General features: G+C 38.2%; 1 protein-coding gene across 1 annotated transcript in view; it reads right to left on the reverse strand.

The window, feature by feature from the left end:
* Nucleotides 1–17,707: 17,707 nt before the first annotated feature.
* LOC148478111 (isoaspartyl peptidase/L-asparaginase-like) overlaps nucleotides 17,708–25,104 on the reverse strand; it is a 64,231-nt gene continuing 56,834 nt past the window's right edge. Inside the window, exons 5-6 of the mRNA XM_088455919.1 lie at nucleotides 21,628–21,738; nucleotides 17,708–17,916 (exon numbers count right to left, since the gene is read on the reverse strand). Of these exons, the coding sequence (XP_088312045.1) occupies nucleotides 17,708–17,916; nucleotides 21,628–21,738 (320 nt within the window). The remainder of the gene's footprint in view (nucleotides 17,917–21,627; nucleotides 21,739–25,104) is intronic.

Genomic DNA, 25,104 nt, shown 5'->3' on the forward strand with positions numbered 1-25,104 from the left:
TTGCAAGCGTGGAGTGCCGCATCTATGGGGATTATATATATATATATATATATATATATACTATATGGACAAAAGTATTTGCCCACACCTGTTAATGATTAAATGGAGGTGTTTGTGTTTCAATCAGACCTGTTGCCACATGTGTTTAAAATCAAGCACCTAGCCATGCAGTCTCCATTTACAAACATTTGTGATACAAAATGGGTCATCTTGCAATAACATGGTTTGTTAAATTTAATCCCTGCTGGATATTGCATGGTAAATGGAAGCATTTAGGAACAACAGCAACTCAGCCATGAAGTGGAAGACCACGTAAAATCACAGCGGGGTCAACGACTGCTAAGGCGCATGGTGAATAAAAGTCACCAACGCTCTGCTGAATCCCTAGCTGAAGAGTTCCAAACCTCCACTGGCAATAATGTAAGCACAAAATTTGTGCTTCAGGAGCTTAATGTAATAGGTTTCCATGGCCGATCAGCTGCATGCAGCCTCACATCACCAAGTCCAAATTCAAGCGACTGATGGAGTGGTGAAAAGCACACCAAAACTGGACTGTGGAGCAGTGGAGAATCATACTTCTCTGTTTGGCAGTCAGAAAGATGAGTCTGGGTTTTGCAGATGCCAGGAGAACTTTACCTGCCTAACTGCATTGTGCCAACTGTGTAGTTTGGTGGAGAAGGGATAATGGTATGGGGCTGTCTCTCAGGGTTTGGGCTAGACCCCTTATCTCTTAATGCATCAGCATACCAAAACATTTTGGATAATGCTATACTTCCAATTTTGTGGCAACAGGGTGGGGAAGGCCCTTTTCTATTCCAACATGACTATGCCCCAGTACACAAAGCAAAGACTCTAAAGACATGGTTTTATGAGTTTGGTGTGGACTAACATGACTGGCCCACACAGAGCCCTGACCTTAACCCCTTTGAGCACCTTTGGGATGAACTGGAATGGAGTTTGCGAGCCAGGCCTTCTTGTCCAACATCAGTGCCGACCTCATAAATGCTCTACAGAATGAATGGACACAAATTCCTATAGAAACACTCCAAAAGCTTGTGGAAAACTATCCCAGAAGAGTGGAAGATGTTATAGGTACAAAAAGGGTACCAACTCCATATTAAAGTATACCTTAAAATTGGACTCAAATCTATATAGCCATGAACTCACACAGTTCTGCACTATCTGGATGATTCATGGTTATATAGATTTGAGCCCCAACTGTAGATGTAATACCTGGACATCAGATAAGCTTTTAATTGTTTATTCTTTGGTAAGCACAATACTTACCTTTTAAGCGCAAGTTAATTTACCCTAATTACTACACTATTAGGCACATGTCTTTGTTATTATTTTCCATATATATATATATATATATATATATATATATATATAAACAAATAAATATACTTGCAATCTCCCACATGTGCAGATACCACTGTAATTAACTTTCAGCAAAATCTTAGGCTTAGGTCAGGACCCAGAAGTACAGTAAACAGAGTAAGATAAACATGAACTTATGATCCCTTACAATGTACAACAGATAATAAATAATCAAACATAAATACATATGATTTATTTTACAAGTAGTCAGGAATTTTAACTTGTAAGATCAAAGATCATATGTCACCTTTACATCCTGATAAGCCTATATCCTACTAAAAGCATCTCGAATTTGAACACACACCAATATAAAAATCTATTAATTAAACTAAAATACATTATACTCTATAAACCCATTTATATGTCTCTAAACTACTATTTTTTTATGCAACTGACAATTATTATGCCACATACATACTAAACTGTATTCCTTATGTATATCAAAGTAAACAAGCTAAATTTTTTGCCTTATCTCCAGGTTAATTCAATCATCCAGCGAATTATGTGGTAAAGATCCTTAGTATAAACACAATCACTAAAATCAAAACTGGAGTTTCACATAAAACTTTCAATTAGTGCTCTGCCAAACTGTAGACATAAATGTAAATGATAATCATAGCACATGGAAACTTATCATGCTGGTATCTCTAACCCACATGTTCTATTCTGAAATGCAGATGTTATCATGGATAGTTAATGGACGGCAATCCTGGAATTTAAATGGTGGTGCTCAGCTCTGTCCTTATGCATTTTTCTGGTTTACTTCCAGTTCTGTTAGATAAATAGAATTTATCGTGAATACTGCTTGCATATATACCCACAGGCTGATTAGTATTCTTTTAGCTGACACTTCCAGGCATATCTTTCTGTGTTTATGGCATCACAAGGGGGGCGCGGGCCACACCCGGGTTTCACCAGTCGAGGGGTGACACCAAAGTGCTGGCTCCCCTTCAGTGACAGGAGTCGGGTGCTGCATTATGCTCCTAGCATGCTGCACTTGGCATGCTGCACTCAGCGTGCTGCACTCAGCTTCTAGCGCAGTGAGGGAGCCGACACTTCACACAGGTTAGTGCCCGAGGCCATCCTGAACCTCCCACATCCCCGGTATGAAAGAAACAGGTATTCAGGCCACGAGACCATGCCCCCACCCATGAGGCCATGCCTTCTTATTAGCCGGCGCACCGGGTACAAAGACAGGTAGGGATGCCACTGCATATACTGTATATAAAACAAAAAGATGCATGTCCCATTACATACTTAAAGGATGACAGCATTGGTCACAGCATAAAAAATAAACCTGGATACAGGTTTATTTTTTTAAGCTGTGACCAATGCTGCCATTCCTTTAAGTCTGTAATGGGACATGCATCTTTTTGTTTTAAATACAGTATATGTATTTTGGGACCAAAAAATACATTTGTATCATATAATTCAGTATGATTTACCACCAGCCGCATGGCCGGTGGTTCAAATCCTGACAGCGGCATCCTGGCAGCAGTGAAAATCCTGATCATCGAAAGGTAAGTGTTTAACCTATTCTACCCCCTAACCCTCCCTTAGGGGTGCCTAACCCTAAAAACCCCCCAAGTGTCTAGCCCTAATCCCCCCTCTAAGTGCCTAAACCTAACCCCCCCTTCCCTGCCTCTTAAACCTAAGTCCACCAGGGGGCTCCTTACCCTAACCTCCCCCCAGAGGTGCCTAACCCTAACCCTCCCTTCCCCTAGCTTAACCCTAACCTCCCATGGGGGAGCCTTACCCTAAGACCCCCCCGGGAACCCTAAACCTAACCCTCCCCCGGCAGCTGTCCACACCCGTCACCCGGCTTACCTTCGATCGGTAAGCTGGGTGTCGGGCTCCCAGTGTAGGGAAAATGACAGGCATTAGGATTTCGATGCCTGTCATTTAACCCTTGCCAGGAATATACAGTCGGGAAGCTGACGGTTGGGATTCCATCCATCGGCTTCCTGACTGCTTCCCGCATCATATGACATCTGGAAAAAGCATGGATCCCATCATCAGTTGTGCACTAATTATTGAATGGGATGATGATGAAAGAGATAAAAAGGGGAGGTAAAGTTTGAGGTGGAAAATTTAAATGAACTGATGGATCAATTCAGATGCATATAAAAAGAGAGGATGATAAACTGAATTAGATTAAGAAAAAGGGGCTACACTGGCACTGGCAATATCAGAAATAGGGGAATATTGGTTATGAAAAAAAAATTAGTGAGTTACTGTTTTGTGAAAGTGAAGTGAATTTTAGGTTTAATTTGAGATTGTTGCTGTTATGAAGCAAGATATCAGACATCCACCAGGCATGCATCCAGGACTTTGACACTGCGGACCATTCTCATCTCACAGAGAGTTGAGCCACCTGTAAGTGGTAGAGGACATCGGAGGATCGCGTGACCTAACAGGATCGCGAGACTCAGGCCACCCCACCGCAGAAGGTGCATCCGCAATAAGGCTTACAGTGACAGATGTACCCATCCCGCAGGAACCACAGTTGAAGGAGCAGGAACTCTAGAAGATTAGGGTAGGTTGTCAGACCGGAGGGCACAGGACACCACCCCTCCAGAGCGCAACACCCTGGACTTGTCCACTATATATTCTTTAACAAAATATTTTTTTTTACAGACTATTGGTTTATATATATTTTTCACTCCCATTTTTCCTCAATCCCCTGGACTCTACACCTTCCAGGCAGGAAGGTGGACTATTGTGACTATCGTATTAGGATTTCTATTTCTTCCCCCCTTCTCACCCCTTCCCCCCATTCATCACTGGACCTAAACAACTAACTCCCCCCTTTTTGTTTTGTGCTTGCTAGACATATTGGGAGTCTGGTGGCATTGTGACTGCCTATAGATCCCTTTTGTAGATTTAGCTAGCATTATCATTGAATATATAATCTTATCTAACATTTGGGCCTTGGAGTGCCACTATTACAAGAAACACCATCTGTTCCCTACACTACTAAGCACAGGTATTATCAATTTTTGTACTCTGATTTCTAAGGGAATTAGGATAGACCCTTTATACCAGCAGCTCTTAACATAGAAAGTGTGCACAGGTTCTAACAATCTTTTCACTTTTTAAAAAAAAAACAGCCTCCTGACTGTTTGACCACACACAGCTTTTGCAAGTGGCCAGGTGATGGTCGTGATAATTGCGACCATCAGGCTTGCAATGAGACCCTTGTGGTAGGGTTTCATCTGCCGCAAACCCCAGTGAGCTTCCTGCTCAAATAGAGTGATGTTAGTAGGGCTGCCCACAAATGGCAGGTGTTCCTTCAGGAATGCCTCCATTTGTCCAGCCACCCCCCCTACCTGCCTACAAAATGGGGTGAGCTGTCCATCAACATCGACAGCCGCCCCGCTTGTAGCAAGCCCCAGAGCAAGTGAATTTCTCACTCACTATGGAGCTTGCGTGCGCAGTGCCCCACCATCGACCTGCTTGCAAGTGCATAGTGCTTGCGAGCGGGTCTGAATGAGGTCCATAATTCTATATGCTCTCCACAAATAGCAGTGTGGTGTAACCCAGATTTCCCTCAAGGCCTCTCACTTATTATAGTCATATCATGGCCCAAAGCAAACTGTCGATTTATAAAACTGTCTATATATTCAGCCAACAGCAAAAGTAGGAATAAATATAAAGACTATGTCACAGCCTGTACTATGGAAATTTGACATTCTACCCCATTGCCTTCTGTGTGGAAAAAATCCAAAGACAGATAAACAAAGCAGCGGCACTCAGGGACACAAGGACCAATGAGATAATTGTCACCTCTTTGTGCATATATACATGAATACAGCTAATAGTAGAACTATTCATTAAAAATGTGGGTTTAAATTTAATACGTCTAAGACTGATGCTTTACCTATTAATCTTACAACTTCTGTTATTTTTTCTCTCTGTTCTACTTTTCAATATAATTGGCGTACATCATCTATTCATTATCTTGGTAAACCTATTCCTTTCTCCACATCGTTTTTGATGTTAATATGCCCTCCCTAATTGAAGAGAGAGGTTACATGCGCTCCTGGGTTGTGTGTGTATGGTCAGGGAGGGGAAGGATAGAGAGGGGGGAGTTGAAGGGAGTGGGTGTTGGGTGTGTATTGTGGTGGGGGATAAAGAACACACAGTAGGCTGTGTTGGTGCATGAAGGTGACAGAATTTGTATTTAAATGTGTTGGTAATAGTTTCTTCTTTTGATTGGAGGGACAGTGCTCCTCGGGGATTGTTGCATCTCTGGATTGTTCATGGGGTCATGTAGTTTCCAAAAGTGGTGGTGGGGGGATGAGCAGGTACAGTCCACAGTTTGGGAGATAGGTATACCCTTTCAGGGGGCTCCTTGACAAGCAATCCTTACTACTGCATGTTCCCCTGCTGGAACTTTGGTCTACAGACTTGAGAACTGGGATGCCCTGGTTGTGGTGGTCAGGGGTTGTCCCCAGTTGTGACTTCCCCCACTGGTGAGGAGGGGAGATGCTTACCTACCACTAGGTGCCCACAATCCGTGGCAGGAAGCAGCTCTCTCAAGTTCCAGTTGGGGCCAAAGTGTTTGTTTGGCCGACATGGATTTTCCACATACCTGTGGGTGCAGGGCAGAGATTTGTACGGTGGCTGTGTGTGGTCACCCTTGTGCAGGTGTGCCACAGTCCACGTATGATGGTTGTCACTGCGGCATGTGTGGTGCACTGGCTATCTGTGCTTTACTCGACCCAGCAAGCCTGGTGGGGAGTGGACTTGCGACGATGTTGTCTGGGCCGCATGTGCTGCATGGATAGCAGGGGGCACAGCCAATGGTGAGAGATGAGGGTGTACAATGTGTGTGCCATGGCCACTGCTGGCGGGTGCCTGGACATCGATCTGTGTGCTGCTGGTGGTCACGGGTGGGCAAGTGGTTAAGCAGTGCCCCCTGCTACCTGTGCATTCATTTTCAAGAATGGTTTTGTTATTTTTCTATTAAATGTTGGGTATCCATAGAACAAAATAGTTGTCCGAGATTTCCTTTAGTGGATTTAGTTTGAACTCTCAAATCTATGCGCCCTTCATTTCTTCATTATTACCTACTATAAAAGCCTCATTATATGTTTGGGACAAATGAACTGCTCAGAAACCTGATTTTTCACTTCTGACCCCTGAACTTTCTATCAAAGTGATAGCTAAATTAATCCCTAATCTTACTGTTTCTGTTTGGTTAAACCATGGTATAAATACATTGGGAGATCTCATGTAAGGTAGCCTAGTTCTCCCGTTCTCCCATCTACAATCCCATTCTTCCTTACCTGCGAGAGAGTTATTAAATTATATGCAAATCCACCATTGGTTCCAGAAGGTGTCGGTTTAGCTGGCTTAATACGTCCTCCTCCCCAAATGTTTTTTTCTCAATTACAGAAGGGTGGTTCTAGAGGTGGTGTCTCATTCTTGTATAGATTTCTCATTGGACTATGCACTTCTGATAAGTCAGCAGCACAGTTAAGATGAGAGAAAGATTGGGTCACCCCATTTCTGACTCTCAATGGGAGTTTATCTATTCTACCTTTTTCCAAATGTCCTGATGTTTAAACCATACTGAAATGCTGGTCAAGTTACTAAGTAGACTTTATCTCACACCTGATAAACTTCATTCTTACTGGCGTTCTGTTTTACTGGCGTTCAGGATTCTCTGAGGAAGGCTAGAGGCCGATACGTGTTGGAAGACACACACAGATCATCTATCACCTGCATCTGAAAGGTGTACACACCAACCCCCTTCTCCCAATCCACAAAAGTCTCCTCAAAGTTGGTGCGAGTTGAGGGGCCAGAGAACAGCTGAGATCCGTGGGCCACAGAGTCTCGCAAAATGAGGCACTGACCTAATAGCGATGCAGATAGCAAAAGGAGCCACTGGAGATCATCAGCTCGCTCACCTGTAGGTGAACACTACAAAAGGAAGGGTAAGTTGTGCAACTGGGGGTATGGGATGCCACCCCACAAGGACACAGCCCTCAACACCCACCTGACCATGCACATTACTACCTATAACCTAATTGAGGTCTGCACTGGACATCACCTCAAATGAGCATAACATCAGAGTGACATGGGCTTTAGACATTCTTTTCTTCCAATACTGCTTGCCATTTTTTCTAATTTTCCTGTTTTTTTCTTCCAATACTCCTTGCCATTTTTTCTAATTTCCCTGTTTTGTTTTTTTTTCTCTCTAATTTTTCAAATATAACTTTTATTCGTTCTTTACAATTTTAAATTCATATCAATGCTTACATAACTTCATATCATTGCTTAAATTCATATCATTGCTTACATACTTAATGTTTTATTTATGTACATGCATGAGAGTGTGGGAATACAGATGATTCAAAACAGCACTCACTAACCTTGATAATAACAAACAATAATCGGGAGCTATATTATTTGCAATTATGACCCATTGTATCTAAATAAACACAATACTATAAGTATTGGTCTCACATAGTCTCGATTTGCATTTATTATAATGCCGATGGTGGTGCTGATTTACATATTGAGCGCGGATCTTTCTTTATATATATATGTTCCAAATTCTGTTGGCGTAATTGTGGTGAGGTGGGCTAAGAGAACCACATGTTTTGGTCTTGCTCCCTTCTACGTACTTATTGGTTAAATGTATTTCTCTAATGCAGAAGGTTTAAGGGCTCTCTTTATCCCCTTCCCCATCCTTAGCTCTAATACATATAAACCCTGCTTCCATTCAGTCACATAACTGATATATACTTAGGCATATTTGAATTGCAGCCCGAGCTGCGCTTGCCCAATGCTGAAAACAACCTCTTCCTCCTCCAATTATTAAGGTGTTCCATAAAGTCCATTTTTATTTTCTGATGGAAACATAATCTGTGCCATACTTCACTTTTGCTTGCTCTCCGATAATGAAATGGATGGCTTGGCATGAGTATGTAACAGATGGAGAGGGTGCTGTTTTTCTGACCAAATCGTCTTTATCAGATCCTTTACAATTTTCTCTGAATGAACCTACCATTTTCTAGTTAAAGTTTGGCTACAGAAGTTATGTCAATGTATTTTTTTTGTTATTCTCTTTTATGTATGGATTTGTCTAGACCAGTATATTTTTTGTTAGTTTCGCATTATGTACATTGTTCAAGTTATGCTCTGTACCCTTCAATTTCCCATCCCCTTCCTTTTTTTCTTTCTTTACCCCTACCAAAATTTTAACAAAATATTATTGATTTTAAAAAAATGTGGGATTACAACTGATAATAAAATTCCCAAATATAAGAATTTTTAAAAAGTCTTCACTTTTTAATTTTCACTTGCATTTGCAGAATTGTATAGTGAGAATAATAACAATCAACTTGAATAGAAAATAACTCGCCTATGGTTGGTGGATAAATTACAATATGTACTAATCTAGTTTGTGTTCAATGTACCATGTCATGAAGCAAGATAATAATTGAAATTAGACAAATAGATACATATTTATTCAGTCACCAATGAGTGCTACTACATTACACTGTTATAATTCATTATATTAGGTTTATCTAAATGTAACAGTACATAGCCATGGTTCTGAATACTAAGACTACTAGTTTAAAAAAAAACATTGCTTCAACTTTCATTTCAAGTCAGATCCTGCAGCTGACAGTGAATGTTCTTCTTCTGAACATAATTAGTAATAACGTGAACCCAAGATGAGAATTTCATTTGACAGCATGTGTATCATAAAATAGCAATGCAGAGAAGAAAAAGGACAAACAAAACAATTATAGGCCTCATGGGAAAGCCATAGGTGAAAAATCTGGCCCTGTTATATAGCACAAGTTCTTTTGATGTTTGAAAAATATATACTCGAGAGATAGAAAAAAGAACTGAACATATGTGTTCACCCGCTTTACACAAAAGTCCAGATACAGTATAATACAACAGTGAACATCATAAAAAATAAGCAACTTATTATATATTGTTAATATCTTTACATGGCACTGTGTAAACAGTACAGGAGCTTTTTATTAAAGCATAATAATGGTTTGTTATTTAGGATTTAATACTACTATTTGAAAACAGCCAATGTGACTTCAAGCAAGTGTGATCTAAATGTCTCTGGAGTCATGTGATATTTATTTTGAACACTTAATTTTGCTTTAGAAAATTCACCTGTCAAGACAGATTATGTCATTCACACTCAGTGAGATTTATTCCACAGTTGTTAAGATCATGGGAAAGGGAAAAACATTCCAATTGAGATTTTAAATAAATCAATGAAAAGTTGATGATCTAGATATAAATTTTTAGGCCATGTTACAAATTCTTGTTTTAAAACAGTAAAAAAAATCACATTAATTTTAAATTATCCAATAAAATACATGTTCCATTGAACAGATTTGTGCAGAACATACTTACAGTATATTGTTTATAAATATGTATTTATTGGTGTATGCTCAGCCGCTGAAAATGTCTATATAATCTAGACATTGTGGGGCTAATGCTGAATTGAACATATGCCTGTTTGGGTAGCACATCTTGAGTGTTTTCATACTGTTCTCAAATAAGTAAGAGTGTTGCAGAATCATGTGTGTTTTGATCACATCCACACCCAATGAATAGGTGTAACTGAGCTGTAATGGCGCTTACTTACCTATTCAAAGTTATTTGATGTTTTAACAATAACGAGATTGTATAACTCTCAAAGCACTGAATATGCAGCTAATCTCAGCAGCTGTTACATATAATTATACTAGACTCACAGAAAAACAATATAAAACAAAATACGGCATATAGAGAATTTTTAGAAAAAAAGTATATAATCATCTAGTGGGTGCAAATTGTTGAAATTTATTTTTTTACATAATTCATTAAAATAAGCACATTAGACAAAATAAAATAAAAAATCATTTATGTACAATAATTAAATGGTTGAAAGCTTGATCTTCCTTGGTAACCCAATCAGAAGTCCAGATATTATTTGAAAAAGCTTCTGTTTCTCGAAGTGTGTGCACAGAGAAAAAAAAACTTTGAATATGGCTAATTAGCCAAACAAAATGATTGCTGAATATATTTGCAATGTCAATAATTCCATAAATTATATGAAGGAACAATGTAGTCTCTATATGCAAGGAAGTGTGTGGCTGCAAAATAAAACAGTGGTACTTGATCTTCAACACAGTGCCTCTCCAAATGCTGCTGCAAGCTGATCAAAGTTACCACTGTATAGATGCTTTAATCAGCAAAAAATATTGCTTTAAGGATGATATATGAGCATAAATTTGCATATGCTCAGTATTGACACAGTAGAGTGATCACATATTTCCAATGTTGAATTGAAACAGATCACACATTAAGCAATACATTGCACTTACAAAACAATTGATTATGATTATGATGCATTTCAGTTTCCCCACTGTGATTTCATCAAAGAATGATATAGCAAATTCCTAGCATATCTAAGTATGTATTTTAACTGTAGATAGAATCCAGCACCTGAAATACATAAGGGCATGCACTAACAACCATAACACTGCGATATAAACAGTAGCCTTTCAAAAACTATTTGTCTATATCTGTAAAATTAACTTTGAAGCATAGAGAAAACTTACATACAGATTTCATTATTAAACAAAGAAAGATGTCCCAATGTGGTACTATCCAATAATGATCCCTGAGTGTATACTGAGTTTGAATTACATGACCACAGATGTGATTAATTAGCCCTCACTGGAGATCAAAACATTAGATTTCCAAAAGGAAAAGAAACAGATTAAATATTTAAGAGCTGTCATAACATATTTTGGTCTAGTTTGGTTGATAGTCTTATTTGTGATCAGAAGTCTTTTATATTGAGTTTGTTAAAATACGGGGATTCAATATTTGTCTGACAGACAGAGCAGAACAGCAGAAAAAGAATGCTTTGCAAGGAGGATCAGACTATCCATGTAATTGAGTCTGTGAGAAATTGGTGATGGCTCTAAGGTCATAGTATCACTTCTAAATATTTTCCCACATACCTTTATACCTTCATTATGCAGTTAAATCATTTCCAGGAGCTCAGTTCACTCTGCAAACAGGAAGTTTTCTGGATGCACTGTATCCAGAATAGTTGAATAAATCTCTGGAGCTCAATTAAATTATCTAATTACTCTATGCACCCACTGAGGGTGGGTTATTGGTGACAACGTGGATATTTGGATCAGGAAACTCTGATTTTGATTCCAAGTGATATTCATCACAGAAGTAAATAAGTGTAAATGTGTAAAATATATTAAAAATAAACCTGGTCTGTGGCTTGTTTGTTTGCCTCTGGTGCACAGAGTATGCTTCTGATATGCTAATAGCAGCTTGGCCACTAACCTGGTGAATATGCAGCTCCTGTGATGTCATAAGTCAGTGGCCAAGCTGCTATCAGCATATCAGGCTGCATCCTTTGTGTGTACCAAGGGCCTGATTCAGAGGCAGATGCTATTTGCGTGTGCTCGCTCTGAATCAGGGCATTTTTTTTTTTTTAGTTTTGGCCTCCAGGCCACTTGCAAGTGCGAGCAGCCTGGTGATGGTTGTGGCGAGACCTTGTGGGAGGGTCTCGGCTCCCGCAAGCCCGAGTGGACTTCCTGCTCTAATAGAGACCTGCCCACAAATGCCAGGCATTCCTAAGGGAACACCTGCATTTGTGCAGCAACCCCCTCTCCCCACCTGCAAAATAGGGTGTGCTGTCAATCAAAATCGACAGCTGCCCCATCTTGTAGTGAGCCCCGGAGTGACGGAGCTGCTGTCGCTTGCTGGGGCTCACGCATGCGTTCGCCGGAGGTGGCGCATGTGCAGGGGCCAAACATCGACCCGCTTGTGAGCATAGTGTGCTCGCGAGCGGGTCTGAATCAGGCCCCAAGCACTGAAAACTGTGAACATTTATTATCTTTCATTTTATAGATGCTGAACCATCTGATGAGAGTTGACACTGACCCAGGATATGGAGGACTCTCCTGAAGTTTCCATTCTCTCACTTTTAACAGAACCTTGATCACTCATATAAATAACCTTTGTGGACTTGCAAACTGACTAGGCTGCAGCAACAGGGAAAATCCTTCAACAAATAACCCTGCTGCACAACAAAATTGCCTGCAGTGTTAACAAAATGAAATGCACAGGGATTTGGTACCAGCTACTAGAAACAACAATAAAAATGAAAATATATTGGCTATGCTCACTCAACTTAAACAAGCTCTGGCTTCATATGGCAAAAAACAACCAAAAAACAAAATTGTATGGTGTACTGAAGTATTGATGATTCTTCCATGGACAGAGGATCAGCATCATTATCACATGGTTCCTTAACAAAATCTCCACATAAAGGCAGCCTGTATTGTGTGCTGTATGGTAATGTTCTGCACAATATCACACACAGCAATTATATGACACACAACTATGCAGAGAACCAAAAGTACCAGCATGTCTTAGCATCCTGGTACTGTCACATACACAAACCCCCTCTGTCACATTCCATTCTGTCATATGTAAATTACATTAGCTATGGAAGAGAAAATAATAATGAAAAACAATTAAAAAAAGCAAATTGAAGACAGCTACAACTTAAAATAAAATAGAAGCACATGTCCTTTATAAATATATTTAGTATCAATTAATCATACCCAAGCATGCCAACAGCCATGTCAGGCTCGGGTGAAGGGGCATGACCTATTCGCTGGAGGCATGGCCATGCCCCCTTAGCGGAAATTTTTTTTTTTGCAGCACTGTGAATCGGTGCTGTGGCTGGTGAGGGGACATTGTGAGCCCCTCTGCCCAGCACATAGCCAGTAGGGGGCACAATCAGTGTGATTGCTCCACTCACAGGCATAGGAGACTGCTGCAGCTTAGCAGCCACAAGCAGTCTCCCAGTGCAGCCCAGCAAACAGCAACATGTGCTGGGCTGCTGTGATGTATGAGGGAGGGGGTGGCACTGGGGCCCTGCCGGGGGGTAATTAGTGCCTTCTCCCACCCTCCCTTGGCACCCCTGATCATTCCTGCTATGCATCCATATTATGTACACTAGCAATGACCCCATTGCTTAGCCCAGGAATACCCCTAAATTATTATACCTTGGATTCCTACATTATATACTGTTATTCTACTGCTTACACATAAACTGAACAGTTTCTCCTGCAGCTAGCCTATCAAGTGCATGAAAGTGGGAGCGAAAGAGGCATTAGGGCCTATTTTTTTATATACTGTATATGAGCTTTTCCTTGATAAATAAAACAATTTTTCAGCTGTGATATTTTAGAGCTATTTAACAATGCTTGCATGCTACATCAGAGCTTCTGAAAAGAGACTGTCCTGGCAAATCACTTTCCCCATGAAAAATCTTTATCCTACTTATGAACACTGTCGGTTTCACATATGGTAAAGCTCATTGTTGTCTGAGGTTTCACAAATGGTGGAGCTTACTGTCATCTGATCTTTACCAATGGGAAATGATAGCCATCACCAAGTGAAGATTATGTTAGCTACAGACATAAAGCTATGGATAGCTATGCTTTTCAGAACTGATAAATTGGTTCATTTCATCCATCCCCAAAGAGATCTATGGTGAAGGTGGTTTCCATCATTAACTACTGTATGTAAACCTCATAAAAATTAGTAATTTTTCTGGCATTAGGTAGTTTAATAAATATCAGCAATCTTAAATGAAAACGGATGTGATTGTTTGACAAATATACATCACAATCATGTAGCTGAATATGTAGATTTTCTCAATAATTCCTACATTTATTTAATCTAGAGCAGGCCTGGCCAACCTGTGGCTCTCCAGCTGTTGCAAAACTACAAGCCCCAGCATGCACTGCCACAGTTTTAGCATTCCCCAATTGCAAAACTGTGGCAGGGCATGCTGGGACATGTAGTTTCACAACAGCTGGAGAGCCACAGGTTGGCCAGGCCTGATCTAGAGCAATGTTCATATTTAATCTAATAGCAAAAACTCCTCTGTGTGTGCTATATACATATTATATATTTAACACAAATTTCCTTGTACAGTATTAAGATCACAGATGTATTCTGTCCATAGAATACATTATTCAAATTGAGTGGAAAGTTCAGAGCATAAAACTCTTAAGTTTGGCTACTATAAGTTGCAACTGTTTATCTATGATTACATTACTTTGTGAAGTGAAGGTGACAGATGCCTTTAATAGAAAAAGACAGCTGGCTTATAGACACGACATCACAATCAATTAGGACTCCAAATTAAAAGCGCATAAAACATCTGTACTCAGCTGAAGACTTTTAATAGTTTTACATCTTGTGCACAATATCATTCGCAATTTCTATAATTAAATGCCCATTTTGTTGATTGAATCTTCTGATTTATTCATTGAAGGAGTAAACTTTCTAACATACTTTTACATTTCCCAAGTTAAAGTATTCTTAGCCATCGAAATGTCAGGAAAAGTACTACTTTTATTGAGATAGCAAAGACAAGTACTATGTTAACTTTTTATATTTTAGTATATTTTCTGTCAATGTTATGATTGTGCATGATATACATATTATATAGCATTATTTTACATTATATTGGACTTAAAGGACCATCAAACCTAAAATACAAATTAGTTTATATAGAAGAGCTACTAGTAATAATTACAAATATATGTTAACAGTTTTGGAAGTTAGAACGTCCTGATGGTGATAGGAATTAAGTTCCTGCATGTGACAGACTTTCTCTCAGTAATCCCATTGAGGAACACTGCAGGCATCCTCTTTTAGCTACTATTAGACAAAAACAAAGTCTGAATATAAAGAACAATAATTTATACTTAAATGGACAGCAAGTATAAGCAGAGTTTGAAACATATCAAGTTTTGTAATGGCATGGAAACACTTGTGTGATTCATATGTCATTTTTCCCAAGTAAGAGTACTGAAAGGGTAGCTAATTCAACTGGAATGCTCATTCCTCACTTGCTCATGGAGAATTTCATCAAAGAAAAGTCTAACCCCATAAAGAGGGAATATGGCAGCCACATTATGATGTCTACTACTGTAACTTAACTATTTGTTTATTAACTGTAACTGATTTACCAATCTCCTGCAAGAGCAAACACAGGATTTTTACAGGAGGGCTACCACACACACGGGGCAGGGCTTAAGAAGATCATGCCTGCTCCCCAGTCTGTCAGGAGGGATTCCTGGGTACTCAGAACCCTCCCCCACACATGTGTGCTAGTGACCTGCATGGCCTCAAATCTCACCACAGTGATGGCAAGTGTTTATGGATCACTCTGTGGGATCACACCTTCATGGGTGAATCTGTATATCACTATAATCACTATAATTCACTTTGCCAAATTAGTTTAGGGTTGCAGCCATTTCATAAGAACATTAGACAAAATAGAGAACTGTGACCTAACTGGTTTCTCTCTTTCAAATCCCCAGCCATGACATTTTTGTGCTGTCACAGCCTCCAATGTGAGCCACGATCTCCTGCTTTACGTGTTGATAGTCTAATGCTTATATTTCATCCAAATCTATACATTCTTTCTTAGCTTCACCACACATATAAAGTTCTATCGACTTCAAATCTCCAATGGCCATTTAATGCATTTTGCAGTTATTATAAATGCCAGCAGATAAGCCTTGACAATATCTGCTGGCATCATATTCTGAGGAGCATGCTGCACCCCATTAGTGTGCATCAATAGGCTCAGTTGCACTTGCACCAGATTAGTGGTATCCTGCATGGCCTTAGCTACTTGCATACTTGTAGCACTTGTGTAGTCTACTGTGTAGTCTACTGACTTGCAGAGATATGTGCGGACCCTCGTGTTTTGGTTTTGGTAAAACCACCCTCAAGTGTTTTAGTTCGGTTTGGTTTTGAATCTTTTTTAAAAAAAATGATAAAAACAGCTAAAATCATGTAACTTGGACCTGTGTTTGTTCCTATAGTATTATTAGCATCAATAACATTAATTTTCAGTCAATTTGAGTGAATTGTGACCAATTATGGCACCTGAATGTATGAGGGAGGGACAAATATGAAATCAAAAACACAAGATCTGTTTTTTAGATCTGATATCCTACTTGCGGGAAGATCAGAGCCAGTACTCTGTTCGACTCATAACCCCAAAGTTGGGGTGTGTTCAGTTTTCAGCAAAACTGAACCACTCATCTCTACTGACAAGTATATTACATAACACAATGTAAGGCTACTTTTTCTTCCTTTTACAATTCTTGTTATTTTGTGACTTATATTTCTGCAGAATAGTCTTATTCTATGTAATGAATGGGCTTCTTAGAATAGATAAGAGTATATCTCTATGGAGTGAAAGCTTTTTAAATCATCACCTCTAGAGATTTGTACTTTAATTTTCAATTTGAAATGTAGAAACATATGCTACTAAAATAAAAAATATTCAAAGCAATAATGTACAGTTTAGCACACTTAGTTTTAAATATTTTTAGTAGGTATGGGTCTTAGGTTGCAGCTTGAAGCATTTCAGAGCCATCAGTCCATGTAATTTACAAATTAATTATATTCAAAGCAAGAAAACTCTATCTCTTACTTCATGCATGCCTCCATTCCTCTACTCTTATCAGTATGTTGCCCATGCCAGATACAGCTCTGTCTTCATACAAATAGTCAGTCATAACCTAAAACAAATTTAGCATATTAATTATGTGAGCATTCTTGTGATCTGTTCATGTTGCCTCCAAACTGAGGAGATGAAGATTGACTAAAAGGTGTTTTCGACACTAGTGAAATTATCCTGTAACAAATGTACATTTATTAATAAACAACTAAACAAAGTGGTTGTACTAAATGTTGCCAATTTCTTCAATGTTGTTATGTCCATAATTACTTAGGGTTAATGATTTTCTATTTTATGTAATTATTTATACATTTCAACTAGGGGTGAGCGGGTTCGGTTTTACTCGGTTTTACCCGGATCTTTTTATTGGCTGTCGCCGAACATGTGTTTTGGATAGCGAATAAAATCGAGCCAAATTTGCGGTAAAGTAGCGATAAGAACCGAGTAAAACTGAGTAAAACCGAACCCGCTCACCCCTAATTTCAACACATGCTAATTATATGTTGCCATTCAGCATCATTTCATAATACTAAGTGTAGCAGACAACAAATTGGTATGACATGCAAGTTATTTTCTAATTTGTTATTTAGGTGATTTTATTCTTTTACTACCCTTCTTACAAACTTCTTTCCGCATACTGATTCCATCAGACTTCTTCTCCTGACCAGCAGCAACATTAAAGAATTTATTGTTAAGCAATTTGCCATATTTCAGTTCTATACAACTTCTATGTATGTATAACATCACATAAAATTATCCCTATAGGTCTAAAGTTTCTTGGAAAGATTCTCCAGGATTGAGGCCATAGGTTAATAAATCTTTATCAATGCTGGCCCATGCCATTCTTTTTGTGGAAAATCTTGCTGCCCATTCACCAGATTTGCTAACAACTATTAATCCACCTCTGCCATGTACTCTGTTCTTCATGTAGTCTAGAGCGTGGTCTGCAGCACTCTGTGGTGTCTCACCTGATTTAAACACAAGTTTTATACATTAGTTTAATTGACACAATAATATATATATATATATATATATATATTTTTTTTTTTAAACAGTGCACTTGGCAAATCTAATCCATTCTGATACTGAAGATAAATACATAATACATACCTCATTAGCTATACTTAATAGAATATAACAGTTATAACAATTACAAAGAAAATCTACTTGCTTTTAATTGTGTGCGAAAAACTCCTCATATCAGTGATTACAAAAATGCACAGAAGAATAAGCTATTAAATAAATACACGTCATTTATAAATTTGTAATGTCTCTTGGTATGCATCACATTAAAACATTGCTATCTTTATACTTTGCTTGTCTTTTAAAGATCAGACTAGAAATGAGATATGTTAAATTTTACACAAACCAAGTCTCACAGATGAAAGGGGCATTTTGTAAAGGCAGTCTGTGGAATTCAATTCTGTGCTATATTTATATGTTTTGGAGAATGAATAGACTGAAGACGATAAAGTTCAACTCATTTTGATGTGTATTGTAGATGGTGTAATACTAGGAACATTTATGGGCAAATTCCACATGGCAAAAAGTACAACATTTCTCAGACAAATCAGTAACGAGGTAAATAGCAGTTTTGAAAAATGAGAAATTTTAAATTGTCTTGAAAATGTTTAGTTTAGAGCTGCCTAGGCTCTAAATTAAACAATAAAAGCTGGCATGACTTTTGTCCCGTGCCAACGTCTTCTGTGTCAGGGCATATTTCTGGCATTTTCTTCTGAAATATGGCAGGCATCAGTGCCATATTTCTGGTGTTTGCATATTTTCGAAGATATTGAGGGAAAAATGTAGCTGGTTCAAGCAAGATAAGATAGTTGGAGTGGGTGCAGGGTGTGCAATGCACTCTCTTGGACCCATTATAGATACACCAATGGCAAAAGGTAAAAAATAAGTAATGCATTTTTTTTTGGAACTTGATGGTGTTACTGAATGCCACCCTGAGATGGCGTTCAGCCCCCAATAATCTTCACAGGCTGCTGTTTACACGATGAGGGACCAGCTCTGGTTGGGGAAAGTGAGGCAAGAGAGCGATTGGCCTGGGATAGACACCGGCGTGCGGGTGTGGTCTGGAAGAGGGGAAAAATGGAACATTGGCTGCGGGCCAGGTAGAGGTGAGACATGGAGCAGGGGCTGCCAGCTAGGAGCATGTAGTCAGGCAGAAGCTGATGGCTGGGAGCATGGAGGCAATAGATAAAGGAGAAAAGTATCACAATTCCGAAAAGCTGACTCCGCAAAAAGAGCAGTTTTTCGGAAGTGATACTTATATTAGTGAGGCATGATGAATCTCTCCTAATGGAACTTGCAGCGAGTTCAAAACATAATTGTCACTAGTGATAATTATGTCTTGATGAATAGGCCCAAAATAACAAAGATGCAGAATGTACTTTTAGCATTAGCTGTTTTATTGTCCACTTTCTTTGGCTTGCTACATTATATTGGTGTTACTAATAACCTGCTTTTACATTGCTATTGTTGTGCAAAATGTTTTATTACTATTTATAAAATAGTTTCATGTTTTGTATTGTATTTATTTTATTTGTACATGCTCAATTAAAAATTGAATATGACATGCAAACTCAGTAAAATATAGACTGTATATACAAATCTGCACTAAAAGTTATATGGCATGCCGATAAAAAAAGTTACAGAACAAACTGTAATTTAAAACTGTGAAAATATAATTATGATCTACCTTGAATGTTTTACTTTTCAGTACAGGTTTTAAGGATATGCATGGTTGACCACAGGTGACTTACTGTAATTAGTGCCTCTGTCAATTTGATTTAACTAACCATGTGTGCTCAACCATGGATATCTCTAAAACCTGCACTGTTAGGATGCCTAGTGAACTTTGTTTGGGAACCACTGATTTAAGGCAATATGGAAATATGTGTGTAGTTAAAATGCAACATACATTGATTAATACATAATGGACAGTTTTCAGTAGTAGTATATCTGTCTGGATTCACCATGTAAGGAATTCATGATGATTGATCTGTACATTTTATCTTCATGTTCTTTTCTAATTGTATATTGGAAACCAATGTGCGTCAAAAATTAAATAGTGACAATATACACTGCAAAATGTGATTTTGTTTATATTTCACTGCAGCCACTGATAAGCTATGATTCGTTTCATAGCTCTGAATATTTTGGTAATAGTACCATTAAATGTGAGATTTATTTGTCATGTTTACCTTTCCAGCATTAAATTTTGTTTAGCCAGAAGTGTAATCGATATATTAAACATAAAGGTATGAAGTATATACACATACTGGTCCATTTATATTGTCTACAAAATATAATACACATTTCTGTGAAATATAGCTTTAGAATCTGTAGTTTGGTATGTCAGTAGTCAGCAATTACAATATCATTCTACATGTAAAAAAGTGGACAAATCAATCCGTAGAAAATTAAGTTAATATGAATAAATTAGATTCTTAGGGATATTACACATAGTAAAAGGTGCTACCATGCTGAGACATGTAGTGCCATGCAGAAAAAGAAAATGCAGGTGCATAATCTTAGCACTAATATCATGATAAACTCTACAATGAGTGTAAATGAGGTTCTTAGCACATATTAGAATTGTAAGAACTATTATAATTATCCCTTCATAAATTCACATAATATTATAGTATTAGTGATAATAGGGACCCATCTGATGGGGCTCACCTTGACGTAATGGATTACCAAGTATTTATGGCCAATTCTAAGAACCTAATTTATACTCCATGTTAATTGTAGAGTTTATCATAATTGTTTTGACAATTAGTATATTTAGTGCTTAGTATAGTAGCACCTCTTGCTCTGAATAAAGCAGTTAGTCTGCAAACATGCTGGGCACTAGGACCCAAAGTATGCAGGGAGGTCTGTCCTCTAACATGATGTGTTCCTGCACATATGACTGCAGCTATGTTAGTAATGTGTGAGAGTGAAACAGGGGAAGATAGATGTTTTCTGCTAAGCGCCATGTGAGAGATCTGCTTATTACTTGATAGAAAGCTGTTCTAGCAATCTGCACCATTGCCTGCAATCAGCATACACTCACTGGCTGGTGAGCTATATTGCATCCCATTCCACTCAAGCTTTGCTTCATTACTAGTGTACATGTAACAGTGAGTAAGGCTGTGCTGGTTATCTTTCAATAAAATAACGCCACTGGTTAAGTAACTGGGCTGTTCAAAGTTTGAGTCATTTGCTGGTGTGTGCCTATATAAATTTGCAATATCAACACCTGCACACACATAATTTCCTACAGTTAGAAGTGTCTGAGTAGGTGTAATATTAATTCCTACACTGGTAGGCATTAAAAGTCAATTAAGTTTTGAGGCCTCAAAAAGTATTATTACTCATCTGGTACCTAAACTGTTGCTCATGCCAAAGTCAAAGTTTTATTTAATTGTTTTTGAATATTTCAAAACTAGTATATATGTAATAATTGTGCATCAAAATGTGCATAAATACAGTATGTCATGTTTATCTCATGTTTATTTTTAGAGCCTGCAAAGGTGACTTACAGATTCACTGGAACATACCTGGTAGGAGTGCCCAAAATGTTACATATAAGTGTATGTATGTGTATACACCTAAACATATGCATATATATAAATATTTCATATGCTGACCTTATAGAAATAAAGAATTATTAACCTTACCTTGTTGCATATTAAACAGTACAAGTCTTGCAAGTGTAACTTTCATAATGGATTCTCCATGCCCAGTTGTGGATACAGCACCACTAAAATTGTCTGCATATGCCCCAGAGCCTTGCAAAAAAAGACATGTTTAATATCTTATAATCAATAAAATATACCAGTATACAGATATGTCCTAATACACAGTTGCACTCATTAAATTGCCTCTCTCTGGACGTCAGATTCCGTGCAACTCAGCAATGCCAAGCATCTTCTTCGCTCAAAATGAGGTATCTTATAACCATAAATAAAACAATTAGATATGACAAAACTATATTGCTATCATACACTGATCACTGGGACTTGCGCTACTTGAACATCAGTGTGACTGAGTGTAAATCTGTCTAAAAATGGTTCTGATACTGGCTTTTTATCTTGCCAATTTCCATTGTGCTTCATCTTTAACTTTGTACATGTGCTATACCAATTTCTGTGCACGTAAAGTGGCAGCCTAGCATCTCTGGTTCACTGTGAGTGAATTTTCGCTGAATCTGCAATATGACTAGGATGCAAAATTTAAAGAAAAAGTCAGTACACTACTTGTCTAATAGCATCTCAGTTGCGGCCGACGTCTAATGCCAAATGGTGCAAAGACACTTGGGGGTAAATTTAGTAAAGATCTATTTTAATTAAGAAATATCGATGTTGTGTTTCTGGGCTCACACATTTACTAATACTTAAAAAAAATTGTCTGCTAGTTATTGTGTGATTTAGCCCCAGTAACACAACATCAATGTTAATTGATTTTGACCAATTTTAAATTAATTCAAATTAAAATGGACCTTTAGTAAATACACCCCTAGGTGTATGAGGACAAATCTGTATATAAATAACACTTACTGTATGCATTAAAAATTTACATTTCTTTTTAAAACTATTCTAGACAGGATGCATAGCAAACAACAAACATGACTAATGCATCCATTTTTGAACAGGCTGCATTAGTTTCAGTAGTCATTTTTATTTGTATTTATTCCAACTATGCAAACTCTAAATAACATTTTAACACATACATATTTTATTATTGCTGTTTACTCAAATATTTAATTTCCAATTAATACATAATAATTTTATTTTCAATACTTTTTTGTACATGTATAAAAACAATTCTAGCAACAAATTGCCAGATAATTATAGTGAAATGATACAAAACAGTTGCACATTTACTAGAAAAACTCTTCCAGATATACATTGGCAACTGTTGACATAACATATTTTGAGGTAGCAGTAAGCAATAATAAAACAAAAAAAAACTACTTTTGAACATGATTTTAATTGTGATGTATTTCCAGATTATTTCTATGCTTGGCAGAATTTAATTGATAGTCAAATCATTTTGGCAGTAAACAAGTTTTTTTTTCCGTAATATGAGGGTTTACTTGAAGTATTTAGGAGCCACTAGGGGTTTTTACCAAATGTCAGAAATCATATATATAAATATCTGTGGTGAAAGCACTCTCATTTTGAATGTTGAAGGACTGTGGCTATGTAAATTATCCACACTGATTTAATAATTTACATAAATGTGCCACATGGGAAATTAAATTATTCCACTACATTTACATATAATATATATATTAATGAAGATAGATATTATACTGCACTCAAATACAGTAATGCATAGTCCACAGGGTGTTCCACAAGGGAGAAAACCAGAGGTGTACCATTTAAATATCCAAGTAAAGGCTTTTTGCAGCCACAGACGGCACTCACCGCAGTTTAGGCACATAATCAAACACATTTTAATATAGAAAGTTCAATATCACCATATCAGTCGACATTTCAAACTCATAAGGGTCTTTCTCAAGACAAGTCACCACAATACAACCATCCAGCATGCTGACCAGGAGCATGATCACCACCTCTATCACCACCTCTTTATAAAACTAGCACTTGCCGGTAAGGACTGTGAACAACCGGTAGCATAACACTTCAAAGCCACTAACCATAATCTGGCATCATTGAAATATGTAATAATCGATCATGTGCCTGAACTTAGAAGAGGTGGTGATAGAGCCAAGATTCTTCTGAACAAAGAAACCCAATGGATTTTTAAATTGAACACAATTCATCCTAGAGGTCTAAACAACAAGATTAACTGGAACTCATTATCTTAAGTGTTTACCAGTATATATATTTTCTGATAGGACTCAGTAGGTCCGATGTATGGGCACCTGTTACCATTTTTGCCTTTTTGGCCTTTTGGCCTTTTTTCTATAGTTTAATATTCCTTAGCATGTTGCATTTTTCTAATCATTATATAGTTTTTTTCCATCAGTTATATATTTTTTTCATATATATTTTCTTCACATATTCTTTTCAGTACCAGTTGTCAGAATGCGGCCTGGGATCGGCCACTACTCACCTCTGCGCTGATGTCTTTGGGCTTAGGTGTCCAGACACTGGGAGTGGAGGTGAGTAATGACTGAGTATTCTCCCTGGGGTCCGCTAGGGCTTCCATGCGTGAGTCCTGGTTTCCGGGGTGCCGGGCATGGTCGCAGCCATGTTGGCTCATATCACCTGACTAGTCTCTCCCAATGATAGTCCTGTGGTCACTCAGCTGATCCTCTGATCCAATGATCAGCCACCCAGGGGTATTTAAGTCTGACTCCAGGAACAAGTAACTGCTATTCAACTTCGTTATTCCAGTGCCTGTGATACTCCCACTGTTGCTCTGTGCTAATTCCTTCAGCGTGTTACTTCAGCCTGCTCACAGTTTTCCAGTTTCCTGTATTAGCTTCCATGCTAACCCTTAGTCTGAGACTTTAGCTTTCTCACAGTACTTCAGTGTTTCATGTCTCTTTGCTGTGTGGCTTTGTATATGTGCTGCTAATTCTATTGCAGCTTTCCTGTGGCTATTACCCTGTGTCACTCAGGTGTCAGATTACCTGCTAGTACTAATTAGCTCACAGCTGGACCTCCCAGCACTCTCCTAGTAATTGCCTTTGTCCAGTTCCAGCATTACTAGCTTCCCCAGTTTATTCCTGTCTTCCCTCTGTGTTTCACTGTGTTTATCAGCTCCAGAATCTGTTGCAGTTCCTATACATTTTTCTGTGTTTCCATACTAGCCTGCGACTGGGATTACTACATGTGCCTGTGTCCACTTCTCTCTGTGTCTTGTCTGTGCAGTCAACGCCTACATTTATAGCTTTCCAGTATATGTTTGTGTTATTTGCTCTGTGTCTTGTCTCTGCAAATCAGCTCCAAACATATCTAGCATTTCCCAATATATGCCTCTGTTTTTCTGTGCAATCAGCACTTGGATTTCTCAGTGATTCTCAGTACACTTTCCAGTATTCCTATGCTAGCCTGTGATTAGGATCCCTAACAGTGTTCCAATATCTAAGCATCCAGTTTACCTCCTGTGCTCTAGCATTTGCTTCATGAAATATAGTTTCTGGTCTTTTGCCATTCCCAGGTACCTGTGCAGAGGGCGCA

This window comes from Taudactylus pleione, unplaced genomic scaffold (assembly GCF_031769625.1).
Source record: "Taudactylus pleione unplaced genomic scaffold, aTauple2 ptg000678l, whole genome shotgun sequence".
In the NCBI taxonomy this organism is placed as follows: domain Eukaryota; kingdom Metazoa; phylum Chordata; class Amphibia; order Anura; family Myobatrachidae; genus Taudactylus; species Taudactylus pleione.